This window comes from Dromiciops gliroides, chromosome 3, assembly GCF_019393635.1.
Source record: "Dromiciops gliroides isolate mDroGli1 chromosome 3, mDroGli1.pri, whole genome shotgun sequence".
In the NCBI taxonomy this organism is placed as follows: Eukaryota; Metazoa; Chordata; class Mammalia; order Microbiotheria; family Microbiotheriidae; genus Dromiciops; species Dromiciops gliroides.
The window spans coordinates 15,955,980-15,979,562 of NC_057863.1; the positions used below are offsets into that span (position 1 = coordinate 15,955,980).

Here is a 23,583-nt window from a genome sequence, read left to right on the forward strand (position 1 = left end):
CTCTTCCCTATTGGGTTGTTGAATACCCCAAACATGACCGACTAGCCTGAGATAGCATAATTATATCCTAGTTACTTATGCTGTTGATTACTACTAGCATTACTAATAGTAATAATATTTTCTTTTCTCTTTTCCCCAATTCTCCATCTTCTCTATCACTAACACAGTGCAAACTTGGTATGTAAGACAGCCCAGAGAGAAGTAAGGTTCATCTTCTGCCTCTCTGGCTCATGGCTGTGACCCCAGGACAGTTTGCTTCCATCTCCAAATGCATCCCGCTTCCTATTTTTCCATGCTGCCTCTTTCAATAAATGCCTATCCCCAGGTCATTTCCTCTCCTGGACTGGGCTTCTAAGAGAGATGGAACATTGCTCTTGTCCCTGATGCACCACTGGAAAGCTTCCAGTTCTTTTGAAATGACAGCATCTTCCTCAAGTTGGTACTTCATACCTATTACTTTTATGAGGGACAGGCTGACCACAGTGGCTCAGTTTTCCAATGTCTGGTGCTCAGTCTACCTATTGTAACTTACAGCCTTTTCTGCATTGGTATTTGAGCAAGAAAACATTTTTTTTTTTGGTGGTGTTGCTATCTCAACATCTAGGAAGCTAGGTGGTAGAGTGGACAGAGCACTGGACCTAGAGTCAGGAATACTTGAGATCAAATGTGGGCTCAGATATTTACTAGCCATGTGTGTAACCCTCAGCCAGTCACTTAATTGTTATCTGCTTCAGTTTCCCCACCTAAAAATGGGGATCATAATATTACCTTGTGGAGTTGTTGCAAGGATTAAATGAAATATTTGTAAAGCATTTAAACAGGGCAGCTAGGTGGCACAGTGGATAGAGCACTGGGCTTCAAATCAGGAAGATTAATCTTCCTAAGTTCAAATCTGACTTCAGACACTTAAACTATGTGACCCCGTGCAAGTCAGTTACTCCTCTTTGCCTCAGTTTCCTCGTCTGCCAAATGAACTGGAGAAGGAAATGGCAAACCACTCTAGTATCTTTGGCAAGAAAACCCCAAATGGAGTCACAAAGAGTAGGACACAACAGAAACGACTCAACCACAAAGCACTTAACACAGTGCCTAGTGCATAGGAAATGCTTTATAAATCAATATGTGTTCTCTTTATCTGTAAAGCTGTACCTGCTAAAAGTTAGAAATACAATAAAAACATGATTCCATTCAAATGGAATAAGAATCTTAGCAGGATACCACTTGATCAAAATTCCTGATAATGATTTCCCCCCCAAATATAAGAAATTCAAGAAGAGCAATTCTATAGAAACGTAATTTATCTCTGTCCTCCTGCATTTTAAAAGTGTCATTATTCATTAGCTAACACTTGAGGGTCATCTATCCTGATTCTCCTTTTCTTTATTACATTTAGGGAAAAACAGTTTAAAAACAATGGAACCAATTTTGTCCCTGGGTCTTTGGGCTGCTATTGCCATCAGTCTTTTTGACTGACTCAACAATCTCCCATAATTTATGCAAACTATTCAATTGTAATGACCCATTAAACACATCCTGATGTCTATTCTGGCAAGCTTGCAAGGCAACCCTATAAAAAGGATCTCAAAAATTGTGAAACTTGTATACTGTGGGGGTAAAAATAATCTGGTGGGGGTAGGGAGAGGAAGAGGGCTTTTCAGTAAAGGTTAAATAAATAATCATAGAATACTTAAGAAATGCTTGCTTTCATTTCCTGAATATTTGTTCCATGCATACTTTTCAAGGGTCCGTCGTCTATTAAGAGTTGAGATAATGGTAGGAGGGTCCACACGTTACATTAGTATCTGTTCTATATTGAGAGAACAGATAGGAAGATATACATGTTGGGTTGACCCCTGAATATGGGGGAGGGGAAACCATTGAATTTAGGTGGGGCAGTGTATGAAGTGCTGGGCCCATTGGCAGAAAGAAATGAGTTCAAGTGAGGCCTCTGATACTTTTAGCTTTGTGACGCTTAGGCAAGTTTTGTATGGAGCTGATGATGGTACCTAACACTCAAGGTGGTTGTGACAATGGAATGAAATTAAATTTACCAGATGCTTTGCAAACTTTAAAATGCTCTATAAGGGCTAGTTATTATTACTGTTGTTAAAACTCATGAAGGAGTTGAAATGTGTACCAGCAGAGGAAATGCTCACAACATTGAGATTACAAATCTGTTTTAATATCATGATCTAATTAATTAATTGGAAGAATATGAATTACTAATTGGTGGGCCTAGTCAGTACAATTAAAATGACAATATTATCTGATAAGGGCAAAGTCTGAGGGCCTGCCTTCTTGTTCTGGGCTCTCCAAGTTCCACACTTGGGTTTTGGTGTGAACAACACAACCATGGCTTTGACCCTTGTTGGAGTTCCAGGATACTGTGGCTTTATTCAGCCATCACCAAACAGGGGGAATAGCTCAGTAGCTTAAAACTGACAGAATGTCAGGTCCCGCTTTGTTATGGGCTTTCTCTTACATCAGGTTTCAGACTGCCTTTGAGTCCCCACTCTGCTCCTGGGGTCAGAGTCACACAGCTGTTGCTTACTTTTTCACTTGTTTATGTACTGCTTAGAGCCCAATATTATTCCTTGCCCTGGACTGTCTTGTAACGCCCTCCTAACCACCACCACCACCACCACCCCCACCCAGCACATTTCCTCTCCACAATCTGCCCTGAATCTTAGTTTCAGCCATCAGTAATCAGTGACAGGACTTTTGGTTGGAATCTGTTCTTGTTCTCTGCACAAGGTCAAGCCTGTCTGGGCTAGAACCAGAACTTGTTGCCATGGTTCTCAGCTCTGGGTAGGCATTCATTCAGTCCCCACCTGGATAGACACCACCCTCTAGGACTGCCTCCCTATGCTAACGTGGCCTGAGTTTCCCAAATAGGGGAGAGCTTGGCTGTATTATATGACTTCCTTCTATTCCTCCATCTTGGCTGGTCCCTTTTTAGAGAATAATCTTAAAATTGGCAGGGCTGTGTGACCTCCTGACAGTGGTTAGAAAGCAAAACTTGGAACCGTGGCCTGCTTGGGTTTGAAGTCTACTTCTGACACTATATGGAAGAAAGAAAAATGAATTTCTCAAATACTATAGCAGTGTACCCTTACAGCTAAAGAAAACTCTAGCAATTTAACTTTACCAATGTCTTTGTTCTTCTCTCTCTCTCTCTCTCTCTCTCTCTCTCTCTCTCTCTCTCTCTCTCTCTCTCTTTCTTTTTTTTTTAGTGAGGCAATTGGGGTTAAGTGACTTGCCCAGGGTCGCACAGCTAGTAAGTGCCAAGTGTCTGAGGCTAGATTTGAACTCAGGTACTCCTGACTCCAGGGCCAGTGCTCTATCCACTACGCCACCTAGCTGCCCCTGTCTTTATTCTCCTCTAGAACAATCTCTAATAGTAAGAGCTACAGTTGTATTGTAGAATGGAAAATCAGTAACAGAACAACTGTTATGTAACAGACTCTGAAACAACTGAGCCAAACAAGAAGCTAGCTAGAGATCAAATGTTGTTTATTTTATAACAAGGTTTTCAATAGCAATATGTATACTGAATGCTTCATCGAGATGGGATATTTAACTGCTTCAATCAATTTTTTTTTTTTAGTGAGGCAGTTGGGATTAAGTGACTTGCCCAGGGTCACACAGCTAGTAAGTGTTAAGTGTCTGAGTTCAAATCTGACCTCAGACACTCCTGTCTCCAGGGCTGGTGCTCTATCCACTGCGCCATCTAGCTGCCCCCTGCTTCAATCAATTAAAAAGTCCTGATGAGTAATCCTGGTAGAAGCCAATTCATCAGCATGTCTACTCAGTAGGGGAAGAATTTATTTTCCCTTCTCCTGCTTAACAAGATGAACTGATTAGCTTGGGGTGGGGGGAAAGATCTGGGAGTTGACATCCATTGCAAACATCCATTTTGATGGCCTATAACTGCTCTCATTCTACTCTGAGAAATACCACTGATTTTTTTTTTTTTACTGGAAGTTTCCCTTTCATAAAAATATCCCACATGTCACCTCCTAAGGGACTATGTCCTTACACTAAATTTAGGAATAGATAATAAAAGGCAGGGTGAGTTTCCTTCTCCCTACATCTACAATCCTTCTATCATATGACTTTGAGTGAAGAATATTGCAAGAATCCTCAGAAATTTTTCTCATTATTTGTTTTTGATGAACTGTTTTCCTTTGTTATAAGGAAGGGTTCAGTTGTGGGGTAGGAGTAGCGAGCAGTATACTTGAGAATTATTATGGTATTAAAACAAAAGGAATTAATAAAACATAATTTTTAATAAAAGAAAAACAATGTCAATCCTTTGGGTGCAGAGCATAAGGCACCTAGAACCTATCATCTAAGTCACTTCAATATTGTATCATCTACTGAAGATGCCCTAGTGGTTACCCATCATCATGAAAAATGGCAGCACCAAACCAAAGAAAAGAAGGCCTAACTGTTGCCACTTTTGACAAGACCATATACTTCGTCACAAGGCACAGTAAATAGTGCCGTGTTACAGGCTCTCACAAGAGACTGGTTTTTCCAAGAAACCAATGAGGGATCTCATTTGAAAGCTTTCTTGCCCCTCGTGGATCATTTTTCACATGCTGAAAGTGAAGCTGAAGTTTGGGGGAGCGCTATTTTATTGAGCTAGCTTGGCTGAGGGGACAGAGCCAATTCGGAATCAGGAAAACCTAAATTCTAGTTGCCCTTCTCAATACCCCAGGGCAAAGCACCTTATTCTCCTGTGGCCCCAGGTAGTCTGGGCTCATAAGAAACACAGTTACTTCCTCCATTAAAGGAGTTTCCTTCCTAGGAACTGTCCACAGGAATGAAATCATGGAAGGATATATGGCAGCGGGGAGAAAGATACAGGTGTCCCCAAAGTCTTACAGAAGTTTTAATTGCATGTGTACGCAGGTGTGTTTTTGCATATATACATGTCTATATGCGTGTGTATGTATTCATGTCTACATCTATGTCTCTACTGGGGTCAGAGCCCTAAGAAAGGTCATTAGGTAGTATTTGTAACAAATTCTTCTGTTCTCACACAGGTGGATAAGTGGAGCAGCAGTGGTCAACGCTTTTTATTCTCCAGGCAGAAATGAGATCGGTAAGGCTCTTTTCTTGACTTACCAGATAGTTGCTTAACTGTCTCTGACTTTCTCTAATGGCCCTCCTATTCCACCCACAAACAATTCAAAAGAGAAACACTGATTATGTTTGTTTGTTGTTGTTGTTTTTTAACGTGAAGGCTGCTCGGTGTTGCTTTCCTTTCTTTCTTTCTTTTTTTTTTTTTTTTTTTTGGTGAGGCAATTGGGGTTAAGTGACTTGCCCAGGGTCACACAGCTAGTAAGTGTGTAAACTGTCTGAGGTCAGATTTGAATTCAGGTCCTCCTGAATCCAGGGCTGGTGCTCTATCCACTGCACCACCTAGCTGCCCTTTGCTTTCCTTTCTAATGGCTCAACTTCCCTGTTTGGGAAGGTCTGAACTTGGGACTAAACCAGTGTTGGGAACAGTCTCCACTGAAGCACATCATCCAGTTTCCTGGATGTTGTAGTCTTGAAAGTACATGGGACACAACAATTCCTCCAGTCTTAGACTCTGTGGGAATTAAATGGGGCATTGGCACAGTCGGCCAGTCTGTGCGAGAGGTGAGATTTGAGCCCAGGCTTTCCTGGTTAAAGTGAGCCCCTAACCACCATGTATGGTGCTTATCAGTGGCAAAACATGTGTTCATAGGATTATAGGGTCATGATATAGAATCAGAAGGGATTGTTCGAGATCGTCTCATCCAAATCCTTAATTTTACACATAAGAAATTTTAGACTTAGTAAGTGACATGACTTGTCTTGTGTTAATTAGGTTCCAAAGCCAGGATTTGAATACACATCCTTCAAATCAAAATCCAGCCCCACACATTCTCCTTTTCTAAGCTGGTAACATACATCAATACAAATCACTTTAAATAGCTCTTGTCTTTATAGGTGATAGTTGAGATTGTTGGCCTTATTTCGAAGTTTCTCTTTGTTAGTGCATTCTCTAAATTGTCTCCAAGTTCTACTGACTTCTTTTTTTTTTTTTTTTTGGTGAGGCAACTGGGGTTAAGTGACTTGCCCAGGGTCATGCAGCTAGTAAGTGCCAAGTGTCTGAGGCTGGATTTGAACTCAGGTCCTCCTGAATCCAGGGCCGGTGCTTTATCCGCTTCACCACCTAGCTGCCCCCAAATGTTTCTGGACTTGATTTTGTCTTTTGTTTTTGTTTTTTGTGGGGCAATGAGGGTTAAGTGACTTGCCCAGGGTCACACAGCTAGTAAGTGTCAAGTGTCTGAGGCCAGATTTGAACTCAGATCCTCCTGACTCCAGGGCCAGTGCTCTATCCACTGCACTACCTAGCTGCCCCCTATACTGACTCTTAAGAACATCTCAATGCTAGTTTAGAAAGGTCTACAAACTTCCTTGAAGGAATTTTAAAGTGGTTTCAAGTCCCAAAAGCCAACTTAAATGGCATTACAGCCCATTGGCCCCTCTGTGAACGCCTAGAAATTTACTCTGGTAGGCTTGGACCAATTGGGATTGGATTATCATTATTCCAGAAAACTATCAAGATATTAAATATCATACAAATGACAAATATTACATATTTGATGTATGAATAAATATCACCAAAAGGTATGAGTCTCCTGAGATTGTCTGAGGAGATTGACCTAACCCTGTCAAGACAATCAACTCCTGAAAAATCTTCCAATAACTCAAGTGAGATCACTTTACTTCCTGATCAGGAACCTCTGGGGCTCCCTAGTGCCAAAATAGAAACTCCTCAGCTTGACAGTTACAGTCCTTCATGACCAACCTACAGCCTACCTTTCCAGAATAATTTCCCTGTGTTCCCCTTCATACATTCCATACTGGTCTGTTGGCTATTTCCCTAACTTTCCCACCCACATTGGTTTACCCAGAATGTCCCCCAGGCCTGTAATGTATTTGTTCCCTCTTCACCTTCACACCTTGGAGTTCCTTCAATGCCCAGTTTATAGGCCACCTCATCTAAGAAGTCTTTTTTCATGCTTCTAGTTGTTAATTCTCTTTACTTTCTCAAAAAGTCATGTAGATACCTAATTGTTCATACAAGAACAGCTTTGGGAGCTCATTATCTTTGAAATTCTAAGAGAATTCTAGAAATCACTAATAGAACTTTGTGGGGAGTGCAATTCAAGCAATGTTATGGGAAGGTATGGGCAAGGATTGTATACAGTGGACTAGCGGGGATTGGTTATTGTCTTTATTGATAAAGAAAGTACCCACAGAGATGAGATCATAGATCCATTTGTGATTCTTTCCTTCCTAATAGAGTCGCCCTTACCAGTATTACTCTAGACAAGAGTGGGACAAACTTCTTGGTGTAGATCAGTTCTATATACCTGGGACTATTCCATTCCTAGAACCAAACCAGAGGTTTGGGGCATGTATGAGGATATGTCCTTTGAAAGACTGACCTTGAAATCTCAAAGTCTCTCCATTTTTATTGAATCTTGTTACTCTTTCTAAAAGAAATAAGGTCACCCTTATAACTTTTATCAATAATTAAGAGAAACTCAATATTCAACCGTGGTCTCTTGTTGAATAACTAAAAGTTATTCTTATGTCCCCTAAAAACCAGGATCTGTAAGTAGGACTTAAGTCATGTGCATCTGAGGTTCAGGAACAAAGCCTCTAACCTTGGCTGAAAGGTTTTATTGCTGGTAAACTTGACACTTGAAATTGCATTTTGGAGTTTCAGAGGCTACTCAGTGGCCCTATAATATTCCCTCTTTACAATATTCCTTGAAGTCATTCAGGCCATTGTATCAAACCCTGATCAAAGTTATCTCTGGTATGAATCCAGTGTAAAGGTGCATTCTTTTTTTTTGTTGTTGTTGTTGTTTTGTTTTTGTTGATGAGATGATTGGGGTTAAGTGACTTGCCCAGGGTCACACAGCTAGTAAGTGTCAAGTGTCTGAGGCCGGATTTGAACTCAGGTCCTCCTGAATCCAGGGCCAGTGCTCTATCCACTGCGCCACCTAGCTGCCCATAGAGGTGCATTCTTGACATCCAGAGAATTATCCATTTTTTTTTTTTTACTTCATAACATTTTATTTTTTTCCCAATTACATGTAAAAACAATTTTAACATTTAAAAAAATTTGAGTTCCAAATTCTCTCCCTTCTCTCCCCCTCTTCCTGAGACAGTAAGCAATTTGATATAGGCTATTAATCATGTTGTAAAAGAAAACATGGACAAAAAAAAAACTTGGAGAAAAATAAATTGAAAAATCATGTTTCGATCTGCATTCAGAATCCATCAGTTCTTTCTCTGGAGGTAAAGAGCATTTTCCATCATCTGTCCTTTGGAATTGTCTGGGATCATTATATAAGCAGAGAAATGATCAAAATCAAGAAGCAGTAAAAGGAGCCTTGAATATCCACACAGTGAAGAATCAGGCCCTGAATTAGTAGAAGCTTTGCAGAGATGCATGCAGACCCTCCCTTACCCTAGTCAAGCACAGCTTCCCCAGTGGAAATGTAAAAGGATAAAGATAGAACCGTGGGCTCTTTTCAGATTCTTGACTGCTTAGAAAAGCAGTTCAGAGAAAAGAATGTCATGCAAGGGAAAAGGTCTTTGACATTTTTCTTTCTACTTCTTTTGGAAGCTTCATTTAAATCTTAAGTGGAGATTGTCTTGCCTAAAAATAACGAAAGATCTCTGAAATCTCAGTCACTTTCCTTGACAGCAGCCTTGGGGTTGCGACAGTTGAGCGTAAAGGTGTGTTGGGTCCAAGAGAGAGAGAAAGACAGAAGGATGTCGGTTCATTTATCTCTCACTGAAGATGGAGAAATTTGATCAAGTTAACATAATATTTTTAATCTTGACTATTTAAAAGAAAAATTGTCAGCAATTTAGGCATCTTGTGCATACTGCCTCAAATCGCTTATCCATCTATCCACAAACATTTATTGAGCACCTACTATATGCCAAGCACTGTGCTAGGTCCTAGGGATCCTGTCTCTACCCTAAAGGTGCTTATATCCTATCTTAGGAAATATAACTTGTGTATATTTTCTGTATTCCTATATATGAGCATCTAGTTCTCCCTGGATAGTTCAGAAGAAGCCCTTGAGGCCCAGAACTGTTTCTACCTTTGTCTTTGCATCTCTGACTCCCACCACAGTGCCTGGCACAAATCTATAGCGGATGCTTAGTAAATGTTTGTTGATTCATATTCTCATTTAGGAAGATCTGTATTCAAGCCCTGTTTCTAAAGCTTTACTGCTGAGTAGCTATAGGCAGCTAGTTGGCACCATAGTGCACAAAGCAGCAGGCCTGGAGTCAAGAAGACCCATCCTCCTGAATTCAAATCCAGCCTTAGACACTTCCTAGCTGTGTGAACCTTGGCAAGTTACTTAACCCTGTTTGTCTCAGTTTCTCCACCTGTAAAGTGAACTGGAGAAAGAAATGGCAAATCATTCTAGTATCTTTACCACAAAAAACCCCCAAAGAGATGGATATGACTGAAGAAAAAAAACAACTATGGGCAAGTCACTTCATATCTGTGGCTTAGTCTCCTCCTCTGAAAACTGAGGTTTCACTCACTAAGTTCCTTCTAGTTTTAAACTCTATAATCAGAGTTTCAGAGCTCATTTTGTGGATGAGAAAACAGACTCAAAAGAGATTATGAGATGTGCCCAGGGTGAAACAAATAGTCAGGAGAGCCTAGATTTGAACCCAAGCCCAGCATTCTTTCCAACTCTGTAGCCTGCTTTGCCAGAAGCAGCTCACAGCCAAGGGATGGCTTCTGAAGATACTCCACTTGTAAGAGTGACCTAGCCTAAAGGTACCTTGTAAAATATTCAGCAGAAATAAGTGGCTTCCATAGCTTTGGCGACAACATGGTAATCATAATTTGTGAGGCTGAGCTTGATCACTAGTATTTAATATGAGCCATAAAATCTTATCTTGTGCTTGAACTGTGGCGTATCAGGGTATAATTAAAGCAGCAGGGACATTGTAGTTAATGATCAGCCTTGATAGAACATTTCATAAGAACAGTTTATGTAATGGGTGAATTTTAACTGGAGAGCAGAGTGTGGGGGATGGAACTTGCTTTCCCTTAATAAATGGGCCACGTATTATTTCATACACTTGGATGTTTAAAAAGAGCCCCTTGGTAAGGATAACAGCAAGGCTGAACCTTCACCGTGGTACTCTGCCAGCATCCAGGGCTTGCCTCAGGGGGCTGTTAAGTTCTTAAGGTATCTTCTACAGCTAAGTGTGTCTCATCATAGCTGTCATTTTGTTCTCATTTGTATCATTTCTCTGTAACTTAGATTCTTAGTGCCTTTCCCAGAGAAATGATAGGGTTAAGTAGCTCAGGATGATACAGCTATTATGTATCAGAAGTGGTAACTGTGTCTATCTGTATACAAATGTATCTAGGTATCTATCTTGATATATGTATTTATATATCTTGATAGATATCTACATAGATATATGTATACAAACAAAAAATTACAAAGGCATTTTGTTGTTGTTGTTTGTTTTTTGGCAAGGCAATTGGGGTTAAGTGACTTGCCCAGGGTCACACAGCTAGTAAGTATCAAGTGTCTGAGGTCGGATTTGAACTCAGATCCTTCTGAATCCAAGGCCGGTGCTTTATCTACTACGCCACCTAGCTGCCTCTACAAAGGCATTTTTGGAGAGGGAAGCCCCAGTATCTGGGGATGGGGACAGGCTATCTGTAGGAGATAGCCTTCAATCTGAGTTGTGAAGGAAACCAGGAATTCTGAGAAAGAGGAGAGAGTGCATTCCTTTCATAAAGAACCATCCAATACAAAGGTACAAATATGGAAGATGGAGGATTGTATGTGAAGAACAGTTAGAAAACCACTTTGTCTATGTCTTTTTTTTTTTTTTTTGGTGAGGCAATTGGGGTTAAGTGACTTGCCCAGGGTCACACAGCTAGTAAGTGTTAAGTGTCTGAGGCCAGATTTGAACTCAGGTACTCCTGACTCCAGGGCTGGTGCTCTATCCACTGTGCCACCTAGCCGCCCCTGTCTATGTCTTAAAGTATAAAATAATGAAGATACATGTAATAAGGTAAGGTAGACCAAGTTGTGAAGAGCTTCAGATGCCAAAGAGGAGTGTATATGTAATTCTAGAAGCAATAGGGAGCCACCAGTTGGAGGCTATTGTGCTAGTCCAGATAAAAGGTGGTGAGAGACTGAATAAAGATGGTGGCTGTGTGAGAGAAAGACCTGGAAAAGGCTTTTCATTTCTCTATACCTCAGTTTCCTCATCTGTAAAATGAGAGCTTTGTGCTAGATGGTTTCTGAGGACCCTTCCAATGTTAAATGTTGTGACCTAGTTTTAGTCCTGGTTCTGCCACTTACTAACTCTGACCCAGATCAAGTCACATCACACTGAGCCTCAGTTTACTCATCTATAAAATAAGGGACTGAGATCTCTAAGGCCCATTTCAGCTATAAAGTCTTGTGAATTTTAGGTTTTCCAAACCTAATTATGGATGACATAATAGCAACTTTTTCTAATTCTAGACATCAGCAGGAGGGGGTGACCCATGGAGCATGGACAAGTCATTTTTTAAAAATTCTATATTTTAAGAAATAAAGCCCTTTGTTAACTTTAAAAAAAATTAAAAAAACCTGAACAGTGTTAAAAATTTCCATGGATCTTAAGAAATAATAGCTAGGATTTAGGGAACACTATATTAGTTGATTTCCATGGGTGTCTTCTAATGCCAGGATTCTGGGATTCTGTGTTTAAAGGCTTTTTTTTTTTTTTAATAGAAGGAACCTTAGCAGTCTAGCTATCTCTTCATAAGAAATTGAGACTCATGGCCATACAGTCAGGGAATAGCAAAGGCAGGACTCAAACTCCCAAGCCAGGATCCTTTTTTGCTACCCCTAGACTAAATGGAATGACTTCTATAGTTCAGTCTAACCCTATGATTCTCTGATTCCTATATACCTCTAGTTAAAAAAAAAAGGAGCAGATCACCAGGTCCAGCCTGATTTCAGCATTTAATTCCTATCCAACAAAATGTCTTGCATATACCACTTAATTAATATTTGCTGATTTGCTTACTCTTCTCATACTACTAAGCTCATGACTGTTAGTATCATGTCATAACGTAGATCCTGACCAACAAAATAAGAACTAATCTAATCTCTTGATTAAAGTTAGTGTGGGGGCAGCTAGATGGTGCAGTGGTTAAAGCACCAGTCCTGGATTCAGGAGTACCTGAGTTCAAATCCGGCCTCAGACACTTGACACTTACTAGCTGTGTGACCCTGGGCAAGTCACTTAACCCCCATTGTCTGCAAAAATAAAAAATTTTAAAAATTAAAAAAAAAATAGTCAGTGTGGTCAGTACTTTCCAGGTGGAGATATGGAATATATGAATGTTAGCCAATTTCTCTACAATCAGTAAATCTTATGGGGCCTTTCACACTGGATTTCCACCTAACAACAACAGAGAAAAAGGAAAAGGCAGGGCTTCTGTATCTGTTTACTAGGATAGTAATCACCATCACTTGCACTTATATAAAAGCCATAATAATAACTCCCATTTTATATATAGTTTGAGGTTTATAAAGTGCTTTCCCACTTGGAAATGTTATGGTTGCTCGACAGTACATGTAAATATCCAAATAGCAATTTGAAGTGTTTGTTTCTGTTATTTCTGATTCTAGGAGATAACTGAGCATGGCTATTTTTATTACAAGTAAAATGTATTGTCCCCTGTGTTAAAATGCTAAGGTTGTAGGAAACAACTCTGAGAACTTTTTTTTTTTTTTTGTGAGGCAATTGGGGTTAAGTGACTTGCCCAGGGTCACACAGCTAGTACGTGTTAAGTGTCTGAGGCTGAATTTGAACTCAGGTCCTCCTGACTGCAGGGCCGGTGCTTTATCCACTGCGCCACCCAGCTGCCCCCGAAAACTTTTTTTTTTTTATAAATATCTGAGCTGCTGTCATTCATCTCCAAACCTCAGCTTTACCATCTATAAAAATAAAAGTAGCAGTACTTGAATTCCCAACCTTAAAAGGCTGGTCTGAGGGTCGATGTATAAACATAAACTGTTTTTAGTGCTAGTCTGCAAGCAGACGTTTATGGTGTGTAATTAATATTCTGTGATCAAGTTTTACAATCTGACCTTTGCATGAATATTGAACCTGTATCTCAGTTATGATTTCTGCTCACAGTGTGATTTTTAGTTTCATTTTTTTGAAATCACTGTAAAGTCATATAACTCTAATTACAAGGGTTCTTAACCTGTGATCCATGAACTTAGATTTTGTTTTTTTAATATTTTGATAACTTTTTCAATGTGATTACTTTCCCATGCATTTTATTTCATGCATTTAAAGTCATTCTGACAAGGGGCCCATACACTTTGTCAGATGGCCAAAAGAAAGATTAAGACCCTTGCTCCATTGGACTCTGCAGAGGCTTCCTCCTCTCCCCACCCCCAGATTCAACCCAAAGATTGAGTGTTTTGCATATGACAGTCACTCAACATTTATTATTGACTTCCACTCCCTAATCACCAATGACCAGACTTGGTCTATGTGTGCAAGCATAGAGCCAGATGGAAGATGATGCTATTGCATGGGCCAGGTGCTAGCAGGATAGGCAGAAGTAGGGCTAGCCTGGCAAACTCATAAGATCAAACAAAGGCTCAGAGTCTGTTCTCTGTGGTCACCTAAGGGAATCATCCAAAAACTGGAGGCAAAATCTAATTACCCCGAGAGAAAAAGTCTAGATGGAATGTGGTGTAACATTAGCCAAAATACAAAGTGAGTCTAAAATAGAGGTGTCGACCCAATTAGGGACAGGAGGTCCAAGTGTCAGACACGCAGTAGAGGAATAAGAGGAAAGAAAGGAATCCCCTGTCAGGAAGTTCTGGCACTAGGTGCCAGGGACTCCACACTCTGGCCCTCACAGCCTTATCGTGTTCTGTTCCCCTCCACACTAAGGTCCACATTATACTCTACAAGATCCACACCAAACAAGGATATCAACCACATTCACCTTCTCTTTCCTGCCCCCACCATGTACCATTGCTCTTGCTGTTCACTGTGTTTGTAATATCTTCCCCCAACCCTGTTTTCAATTCATATTCATTCTGAAAAGTCAACTTCAATGTCGCCTCCTCCAGGAAGCCTTCAGGAATCCCCCAATTAATCAGTAATGACCTTTCTCCCAATTTCTTCCTTCAAACTCCCATGATACTTTGCTTCTATCTCTCTTATACACTTGTTGGGTATTAATTTTGACTTTTAGTTGTTTATTATGTATGTGTCAAGACACTGCCTGGTGTCTAGTGCATAGAAAGCTGACCTTGGATTCAGAGTAGTCATCCTTCTGTGACTCTGGGCATTAATCTCTCAATACTTAGACTGAGCTACAATGCTAGAGGAAATTCCTTACCTGAAGCTTCTTTCACTGATAAAATCACAGATGGGGCCAAAGAGAAAAAAAAAAGAGTCACATGTGATATGATCCTAACAGATAGAAATTTGATGAGGCTAGGGACTGGGTCTCATCTAAGCTTTATGTCTACCCCAGTGATTAAGTAAGACCTCTCTATCGAGAGTTTCGAAAAGTTTGTTGGATTTCCAATATTTGTATCCCCAGCCCTTAGCTCAATGCCTGGCGCATAGTAGGCACTTCATGAATGTATTTATTGCTTGATATATTAAATTGAAACAAAAAGAAACAGCTACTTAGAGAGTGATAATCCACCAGGAAGCTTTTACAAGGTACTGTGTTGGGCAAGGAGATACAAAGTCAAAAGGGAAGAGTCCTTGCCCTCAAGAAGTTTGGATTCTATTGGGTTAAACCTCCTATAGATGAATACAGGAATAGGGACTGGACCTGGGCTTCCTTGTAGGGAAACTCCTAATGAGAAATTCCCTCCAACAATGCACATCTACCCTTGCTTCACACACTGGGATTTTGAAGTGTTGCCTAGAGGAGGAAGGGAAGAGTTTAGGTGATTTGTATAGGATCAAGCAGCCAGTATGTTTAAGAGGTGGTCTTCTTGGCTTTCATGGACAGCTTTGTAAATACAAGAAAGGAAGATGGCCATTAAATGCAGTATGCAAAGCAATATATCAGGTCACTGAGTAGAGCTGCAGAGAGAGAACAGCTACTCTTTTCTCAAAGGGCCATGGGGACCCCAGGGCAGAACAAGACAGGCTCCATGCATGCTGACAGCATAGAACTTCTGTTAGCTCTTCTGCCTAGGAACCTCAAAGCTGAGCGTTCATTACAGGGACCAAATACAGCAAGGTTGGATTCCTAAAGCATCTGGGGCAATGACACATTCAAATGTGTTTTACTAAAAAGATGCCAATAGACCACAAAGAGTAATGTTGGGGGTAAGAGTAGCTTCCACTGACTCTCCTCTTCATGGTCCTCAAAGGAAGGACAAAAACTTGTAGGGGGTGGTAACTTTGACCTCTTGGTAGTTACCCAGACCAGTGAATCCCACCCCCCCAAAAGGATTGTAATCAGGCCTGTGGAACCCCAGATTGTAGGGCTGAGAGGGACCTCAGAAGTCTTTTCAACCATTTCCCTCATTTTATAGACAAAGGAATTGATGCTCAGAGAGGGCAAGAGATTTGTCCAAGGTCACACAGGTAGCACATAACAGAGTTGGGATTCAAACCCAGGTCCTCTGCCCCTTGAGGCAGCACTCTTCACACTGACTGTAAGTGGAACACTTTGTTGGCTTTCATCCTTCTAGAAAAATAGCTTAGTGGACAAAGCGTCTGCCTCCAGACCCATGGTTAATGGCACGATCCAAGATTTTAACTCCTGCCTTCTGTCTTTATAGTTTTCCCAGCTGGCATCCTGCAGCCTCCATTCTTCAGTATCAACCAGCCCAACTCCTTGAATTATGGTGGCATCGGCATGGTGATAGGACACGAAATCACCCATGGCTTTGATGACAATGGTGAGACCATCGCTATTTTGTTCTCTTTCCCCTAAAACCCAATAGATTCCATGAACTGTCACTAGCATAAAGGTGTGTTTCCCTTCACTCTCCTTCACTTCCCACGTGTACTCATCTGTCAGTTCTACACACGTGCATGCCTACACACCATCTCTGGCATCTTTCCCCTTTTCTCTATTTACATGGGCACCCCATTAGCCTAGGCCTTCCTTGCTTCTCACTTAGTGGTATCCTCCAAATTGGTCTCCCTGCCTCCCCATCTGTCCTTTCCAGTCTAGACTCTACACAATTGACCAGGTGATATTCTTAAAGTACCTTGTCACCCCTGTGCTCAGTAAACTCCAGTGGTTCCCTATTGTCTCTAGGATAAAATGCAAATTTAAATATTTAGAGCTCCGTATAGTTTGGCTCCCACCAGCTTTCCAGACTGATTTCATTCCGTATCATTCCCCCTCATGTACTCAATGCTCTAGGCACATTGGCCTTTGGCTCTTCCTAACACTATCCTGACTTTGGCGAGGCTGCTATGCCCTATACCTGAAATGCTCTCTCTCCATCTCCATCTCTTGGGATTCCTTGCTCCTTAAGTATGTCATCCTACAAGGCCTTTCCTCATTCCCCCAGTTGTTCATTCAGATTCTCCCCGTTGTTAATGCCCCCCTCCACAATCATCTGTAGTTCTTTCATTTGCCTGTTTTTCCCCAGAATACAAGCCCCTTGAGGGCAGGGAATGTGATTTTGTTTTTGTCTTTTAATCCCCATAATCTACACAATGGCCATTTAATAGGATGGGGTGAAGGAATGTGCTAGGATGCAAAATCCTCCAGGGCATCAATGTAACACCAAATAACGATAAATGTCATAAATGTCAGAGTGCTGAACGCTGTCAGATGCAGCTGATATGTTGGGTTTTCTGTACTTGAAGCTGGAAGAATTTAACTCATTTTAAGGAAACTGCTGCCCAAGTGGGCTTAGGGATAAGCAGTGGGAAATGTGACCCTGGAGATCAGCTGAGGAATATGAGCTAGAGACATAAATTTGGGATTGACCTAAGCATAGAGATAACTGAAGCAATGAGACAAGACCATTTCACCAAGGGAAAGAACACAGCAAGAGAGTGGAGAAGAGGACCTAAACTCACATGTAAAGGGTACAGGAAAGAAAGAGGAGGAAAGGAGGCAGAGGAGTGATTTCAACAAGTATTTATTGAAAGTCTGCCAAGTACTTGGCATATTTTAGGACTATGGGTGATTATGCTGGAGAAGTATTATTAAAGAATTGACAATGTAATTAGGCAAATAAGGCTCATACTCAAGACAAGTAAGCAACAATTCAAGACAGAAAAGAAAGTTAAGTGTCAGAATGTGAGGGAAAGGTAGCAAGTCTCATGAGAATGAGGAAGAGGAAAGATGTATTTGGGCTGGTAATCAGAACAAGCTACATGCATGAGGCAATACTTGAGGTAGATTACAAAAAAACAGTATGCATGGGTTAAAGTTCAGGAATCAGTCTTTTTGGTTCCCTCAGAACTTTTTGGTTATAATGGAGCAAGAACAGAGATTTGGATCTTTCCAAGTCTTGGGTTTTCAAACCAAGAGGTCTTGCTTCACCTTTAAAAAACAAACAAATAAAAAATCTGCCCTGATAAACCATTGTTTCTATCAGGGAAGATTTCATTTCAGTGCAATAAGCATATATTAAGGTCTTACTATGTGCCAGTGACCTTGGGAGGTGCTAGGGATACAAAGGCAGAAATGAAAGCATCTGTGACCTCTGGTAGCTTATGGGTCCACTGGGAGAAAAGAAATTAAGCACAGATAAAAATAATTCCCAAAGCCAAAGAATTGGTAATAAGTGGGGTGAGGGAGTGAGAGAGGGGCTTGCATGGCCAGCTGTAAGAAGTAGCACCTCAGCGATTGGATGAAGCAGAGAGGAGAAGGGAATATTCCTCATTGTAGGGGCCCATTTGGACAAAGGCAAAGAAATTGGACCTGAAATATCATTTACAGACAAGTTTTTAAAGACATATGCTAGAGTCCAGAAGAGAAGGAGCTAGATCCAGTGCCAACCAGACGACTTGGTATTTGATCCTAGAAGGAATGGGACAGTAATGCTTCTTAAGCCGGGGAAAAATATGGTCAGACCTGTACTTTATCATTGTAGCAGCCCAATGGAAGCTGGATTAGATGGGGGCAGCAACTGAAAGCAGCCTTAGTCAGGGGCGGGAGCTTAGGTGTCAAGAATTCAAGATGAGAAATATGAGGCCAAACAGACCCATATTGAAAAATATACATAAAATGTAATGTTTTGTCAATTTTGCATAGAGAAAAAGATTTAATCTCTTCTATTTGATTTTCTGTTTTCTTAATCATCAAATCAAATGAAATGAAAAGCTAATTTCTTATAAATGTTGTAATCTCAATCTCTCTCTCTTTCTCTACAGGTAGAAACTTCAACAAGGATGGGGATCTTGTTGATTGGTGGACTCAAAAATCTGCCCAAAATTTCAAAGAACAGTCTCAATGTATGACATACCAATATGGAAACTTTACATGGGACTTGGCAGGTGGCCAACACGTATGTCATCAGCACCTCTGTGCTAAATTCTCTTTACTTGTTAAAGCTTTGGATATTTTTCTGCTTTTCTTTATAGTGAAACTTAATACATTTCAGGGTGTATCTGTTTTTTTGACAGCTCAATGGAATCAACACTCTGGGTGAAAATATTGCTGACAACGGAGGTATCGGGCAAGCATATAGGGTGAGTAGCGTTCATTTTCTTCCTGTGTTAGTAATTCAGAATAAAATTCAGGGAACAGAGAAAAACATTGACCAAAAATTTTCTTTTAAAGAACTGGTATTCAAGTGAAAAAGTATATGAAATATTTTCTTCAAAATCCAAACTCATAAGGATGCATTTTAATGAAATGATTTCTAATCAACTCTTCTTAAAAAGAAATTTAATTTTGGTTTCATTTCTTTCATTCTTGAAAATTCTCTATGTATTTAAGGCCATCAGAAAGCATTTCAAGTCTTATTTGATTTAGAACTATACATACTAAGACTAAACCTGCTAAATCTATTAGACATTTGTCTATTTTATATATTTGTTCTTTTCATTTTATTTATTTGTTTGTTCATTCATTCATTCATTCATTCATTTGTTTGTTTGCTTATTAATTTATTTGTGGGACAGTGAGGGTTAAGTGACTTGCCCAGGGTCATACAGCTAGTAAGTGTCCAGTGTCTGAGGCCAGATTTGAACTCAGGTCCTTCTAAATCCAGGGCTGGTGTTTTATCCACTGTGCTGCCTAGCTGCCCCCTACATATTTGTTCTTGATAAATGAGTGATTTTCAAAAAAATGGAGAGAAAAAGGAACTGGGAGAGAGAAAGATAAGGAGGGAGACTATAAGCTCCTTGAGGGCAGGGCCTTTCTTTTGTCTCTTGTGGTATCGCCAGAACAGCATCTGACTCAGAGTAGGAGCTTGATAATTGCTTCTTAACTGATACAACTAGATGAGATCTCCATAGATCTCCCACAGGAGGTCTCCCTAATGTTCTAGGAGTCTTCTCATTTTCATCATCCCAACAGCAATAATAATAATGATAATCATCATGCTTTAAAGCTTGCAAGAAAACTCTTTACAAATAAATCATTTTATTCTCATGATAACCTTGGAAGGGAAGCACTATTGTTATCCCCATTATACTGATGATGGTCCGAGGTAGATCAAGGTTAAATGACTTGCCCAGGGTCACATAAAGTGTCTAAGGATAGATTTGAACTCAGGACTTCCCAGTTCTAGACCCAACCATGCCATTTCATGTCATACACAAGCTCTCTGTCAATTGTTTTCAACAGTGTTTTCCCTCATTCATCCATTTCTCTGATGACATCTGTGGCTCCTCTTGTCCTTCACAATTCTTCATTTGTGATGAGGGTCATCCTGCTGCTCATGCTTACCCTGAACCTCTCTCTTGTCATTCATGTGTCCTTAACCAGCTTTTTGACCTTAGACAAGTTCCTTGACCTCTCAAAGGACTCAGTTTTCTCATCTGTAAAATGAAGCAAGAGACTAGATGTCCTCTAAGATGTGTCTGGCCGCTAAACCTCTTATTCTCATGGGCTCTAATTCTTTGGAGAATGTAATATTCCATCATTTGATTCATTCTAACATCCCTAGAGGAATATCTGTGTCAAGGGATGTGTATTAAAGCTACAAGTACCAGTCATACCTGGCGGCACACACATGTAATCCTAACAGGACACTGAGGCTGGCAGAGTGATTGATCTCAGAGGCTCTGGGCTTCAGTGGGCCCTGCTGACCAGGCATCTACAGGCACTGTAGGCACTGACAAGGCCCTACATTTGGCATCAAAAGGAGAACCTTAAGGAGCAGGAAGCTCCCAGGTGGTCCAAGGAAGGACCAACCAGATTGGGTCAGAACTCCCCCATGGAGTCAGGCCCTTGTACCTCCATGATGTGGAGACCCAAGTTTTTTCTGGACATAAACCAATGAGGTCATGTCCAAAGACTTTAATAATCTAAACCCTCTCAGAGACTTGTGGGATATGCTGTATATAAAATCCTTTTTGCCAAATGTAAAACACTGCATAATTGTGAGCTGTTATTATTGCTGTTGTTGGTAAGCATTGAAAACATACCATTTCTGTGTCATTTTACTGCATAGGCCTATCAGAATTTTGTGAAAAAGAATGGAAAAGAGAAGTTACTTCCTGGACTTAAACTCAACCACAAACAGCTGTTCTTCTTGAACTTTGCTCAGGTATTGTATACAGACATATGGGAAATTTCTTTGGCATTGTGGTTTCCTAAATGAGTCAGATGCCAGATAAGGACTCAGCCAGTCCATCATCCAGTGTGATTGTATCTGACTTGGCCACGCTTCAAAGCATAAAGCCGCTGGTGGCATAAGGGTTAAGGCTGGATAATGATGCGCCCTCTGTTTCCCTGTAAAAGTTCCTCGATGACGATTGCTTCAGGAACATGGCATTACTTTAGGAACCCTGGGAAGGTTTCTCAGCTGACAGCCTACCCACTTAAACCTAAATAAATAGGCCAGAATCTTGTGGTCCAGTAGAATCTTCTGAAGGCTCCTGGTTTTTAAGCTGTGTTCCTTCTATTTGTGTTCCTAGGTATGGTGTGGGACATACAGGCCAGAATATGCCATCAACTCCATCAAAAGTGATGTTCACAGCCCAGGCAATTTCAGGTAAGCATTGAGTTGAATGGCCAGACCCAAGGAATGGTCACTGATAGCCCAGTGATTTGGAATTATGGCCCTTTTCTTGTTGTTCTAAGTTTAGGCTCTATTGCTTCTGTTGGCTCCCTGTACTCAAATCAAACCATTTTCTACATAAGCTGGTTCTGACCCATGAAAAATGTAATCACATTAAGTATGAAGTTAGTTTTGTGCTCTTGGGGTCAAATGTAAAAGCAGTGCATTAATATTTCAGAGATAGAGAATGAAACATCCGGGCTATTCAAAGGGGTCTTCATGGCATTCTTTTCTTGACCTTCCAGATGATCCATCCCAGAGCCTTAGAGACACACCCTTTAGTTCTGATAATCAAGGTGCACCATTTCAAAAAAGAGGCTGATAGAGCTAGGGGACTCCATGGTTAGAAGCCCCTACATAAGGGATCAAATCTCTAGTCAGACTAAGGACCACTGGTGGAACGTGCAAAAGTTGCAAATTTCCTTCGAATATGAGGGAAGGAACTTTGCCATAATAGAACCGACACTGCAGGAGATGAAAGGGTGGCTCTCATTCCACTGGCAGTCCTTGAGTAGTGACTGGATGAATGCCCACTAGCATGCGTAAGTGGCAAGTTGGACTAAATGTCTTTTCCGACATTCATAGCTTATGGCTTTAAGGAGAAAAGACTACAGACTGTTCCTTTCATCCATCTCCTATAGTTGAAATCTCATAATTTTTGCCACTTTTATTTGTGGATGGTGGAGCAGTCAGGACTTGGGATTTCATCAATGTAGGAAATAACCAATGTAGAAACACACTCCACAAATGCAGATCACTACTAAAGGGTTCATTCCCTTGTCCCGGGTTATGTAGCTAGTATGTGCCAGAGGCATGAACACAGTTCATCTGAACGCCAAGATGAACCTAGCATCCAATATACTTCCATGACTCTCTTATGAGCATTTGCGTAGCAAGAAATCCAGCAACTCGGTCTTATTGGTCTCTGAAAGATGTATTTTAGGTGATCTAAAAAGTAATTTAAAAAAAAAAGCTCATGACCTTCCTTCCATAGGCTAACATAAAAATTCTGCTTAATACATGGGTCATGTCCTCCAATAACTCATTCCTGGAGAGAAGTTTCATCATGGAAAACCCTGGCAAAAAATATAAAACCATTAAAGGAGGATTCATTGTATGGCAGGAATCATGGGTGGTTTGGTTCCAAATAAATGAGCACATTATTCAATAGATGAAAGCTTTCCAGGGCCTTGCCTCTTCTTACTCTGTTTCTGCAATGACCTGAAAATACCTCTTTCCACATTTAGTCACTCAACCAATACATAATGTTTCTTTCTTGTGGGTGTCAGAGTTAGTCTTCAATGATGGTTAGTACTTTCTTTGTGGTTCAGTTAATAGCAATAGAAATAGTTTGACCTTGTTCATGTTATGGTTTTCCAAAAGTTTTGGGGGGTTTTCCATTCAGTAAAAATAGGGGCTTACTGAGACTTAGTGGGATAAAATTTATAATAGGAATATGTGTTTAGAAAGGGATATCTCAAACAAAAGAAACAGGCAATGTTGGAATTTACAGAGATACACTGATATGAGGATGCCCAGAAAGCAAGCATGGTATCAAGCATTTGGGTGAAGAGCAATGGGGGAAAGCTGGTTTGACACTGCAATAAACAACCTGGACAGAGGAAGGATATAGATGAGGATTTCAGGAAACATCACATCCATGGCACAGTCAGTCCTACCATTAGCAGTTTTGGGGACCTTCAGTTCTTCTGGCAGATACTAGAGCTCTCTCTGCCAAAAAGGAATGCAATGATTTATTCCCTGACTTTTCTTTTCTTTTCTTTTATTTTTTTGTGGGGCAATGAGGGTTAAGTAACTTGCCCAGGGTCACACAGCTAGTAAGTGTCAAGTGTCTGAGGCGGATTTGAACTCAGGTCCTCCTGAATTGAGGGCCACTGCACCACCCAGCTGCCCCTTCCCTTACTTTTCTTGATGAAAAAGGGTAGAACTAGCAGTAAGAGTACCTTCTACTCTGTAATCACTTCTTACAGACAAATACTTTGGGTGGAAGTAATGGGATCCTTGATATGAAGAGTTGACCCCATTTTATCATTTTTAGCAGAGCAGGTGAAAGTTATTTATAATCCAACATATACCTTTGTTTTGGGGTTAGTAGATTTCAAAGAAGTTAGAGAAGGAATGGGTAGGACCTCATGTGCTAAAATTCCACATGGGAAGTCCATGCAGGGAGATGAGAAGATCTTAATGATTAAATTCTGACAACACAAAGGGAAATAATACCACAGAAATTCAATGGAGCTCTGCC

General features: G+C 40.6%; 1 protein-coding gene across 1 annotated transcript in view; it reads left to right on the forward strand.

The window, feature by feature from the left end:
* Positions 1-23,583, forward strand: part of MME (membrane metalloendopeptidase) — a 112,806-nt gene that overhangs the window by 83,431 nt on the left and 5,792 nt on the right. The window contains exons 17-22 of the mRNA XM_043994886.1: positions 5,052-5,110; positions 15,897-16,016; positions 18,460-18,593; positions 18,712-18,777; positions 20,709-20,804; positions 21,175-21,251. Of these exons, the coding sequence (XP_043850821.1) occupies positions 5,052-5,110; positions 15,897-16,016; positions 18,460-18,593; positions 18,712-18,777; positions 20,709-20,804; positions 21,175-21,251 (552 nt within the window). The remainder of the gene's footprint in view (positions 1-5,051; positions 5,111-15,896; positions 16,017-18,459; positions 18,594-18,711; positions 18,778-20,708; positions 20,805-21,174; positions 21,252-23,583) is intronic.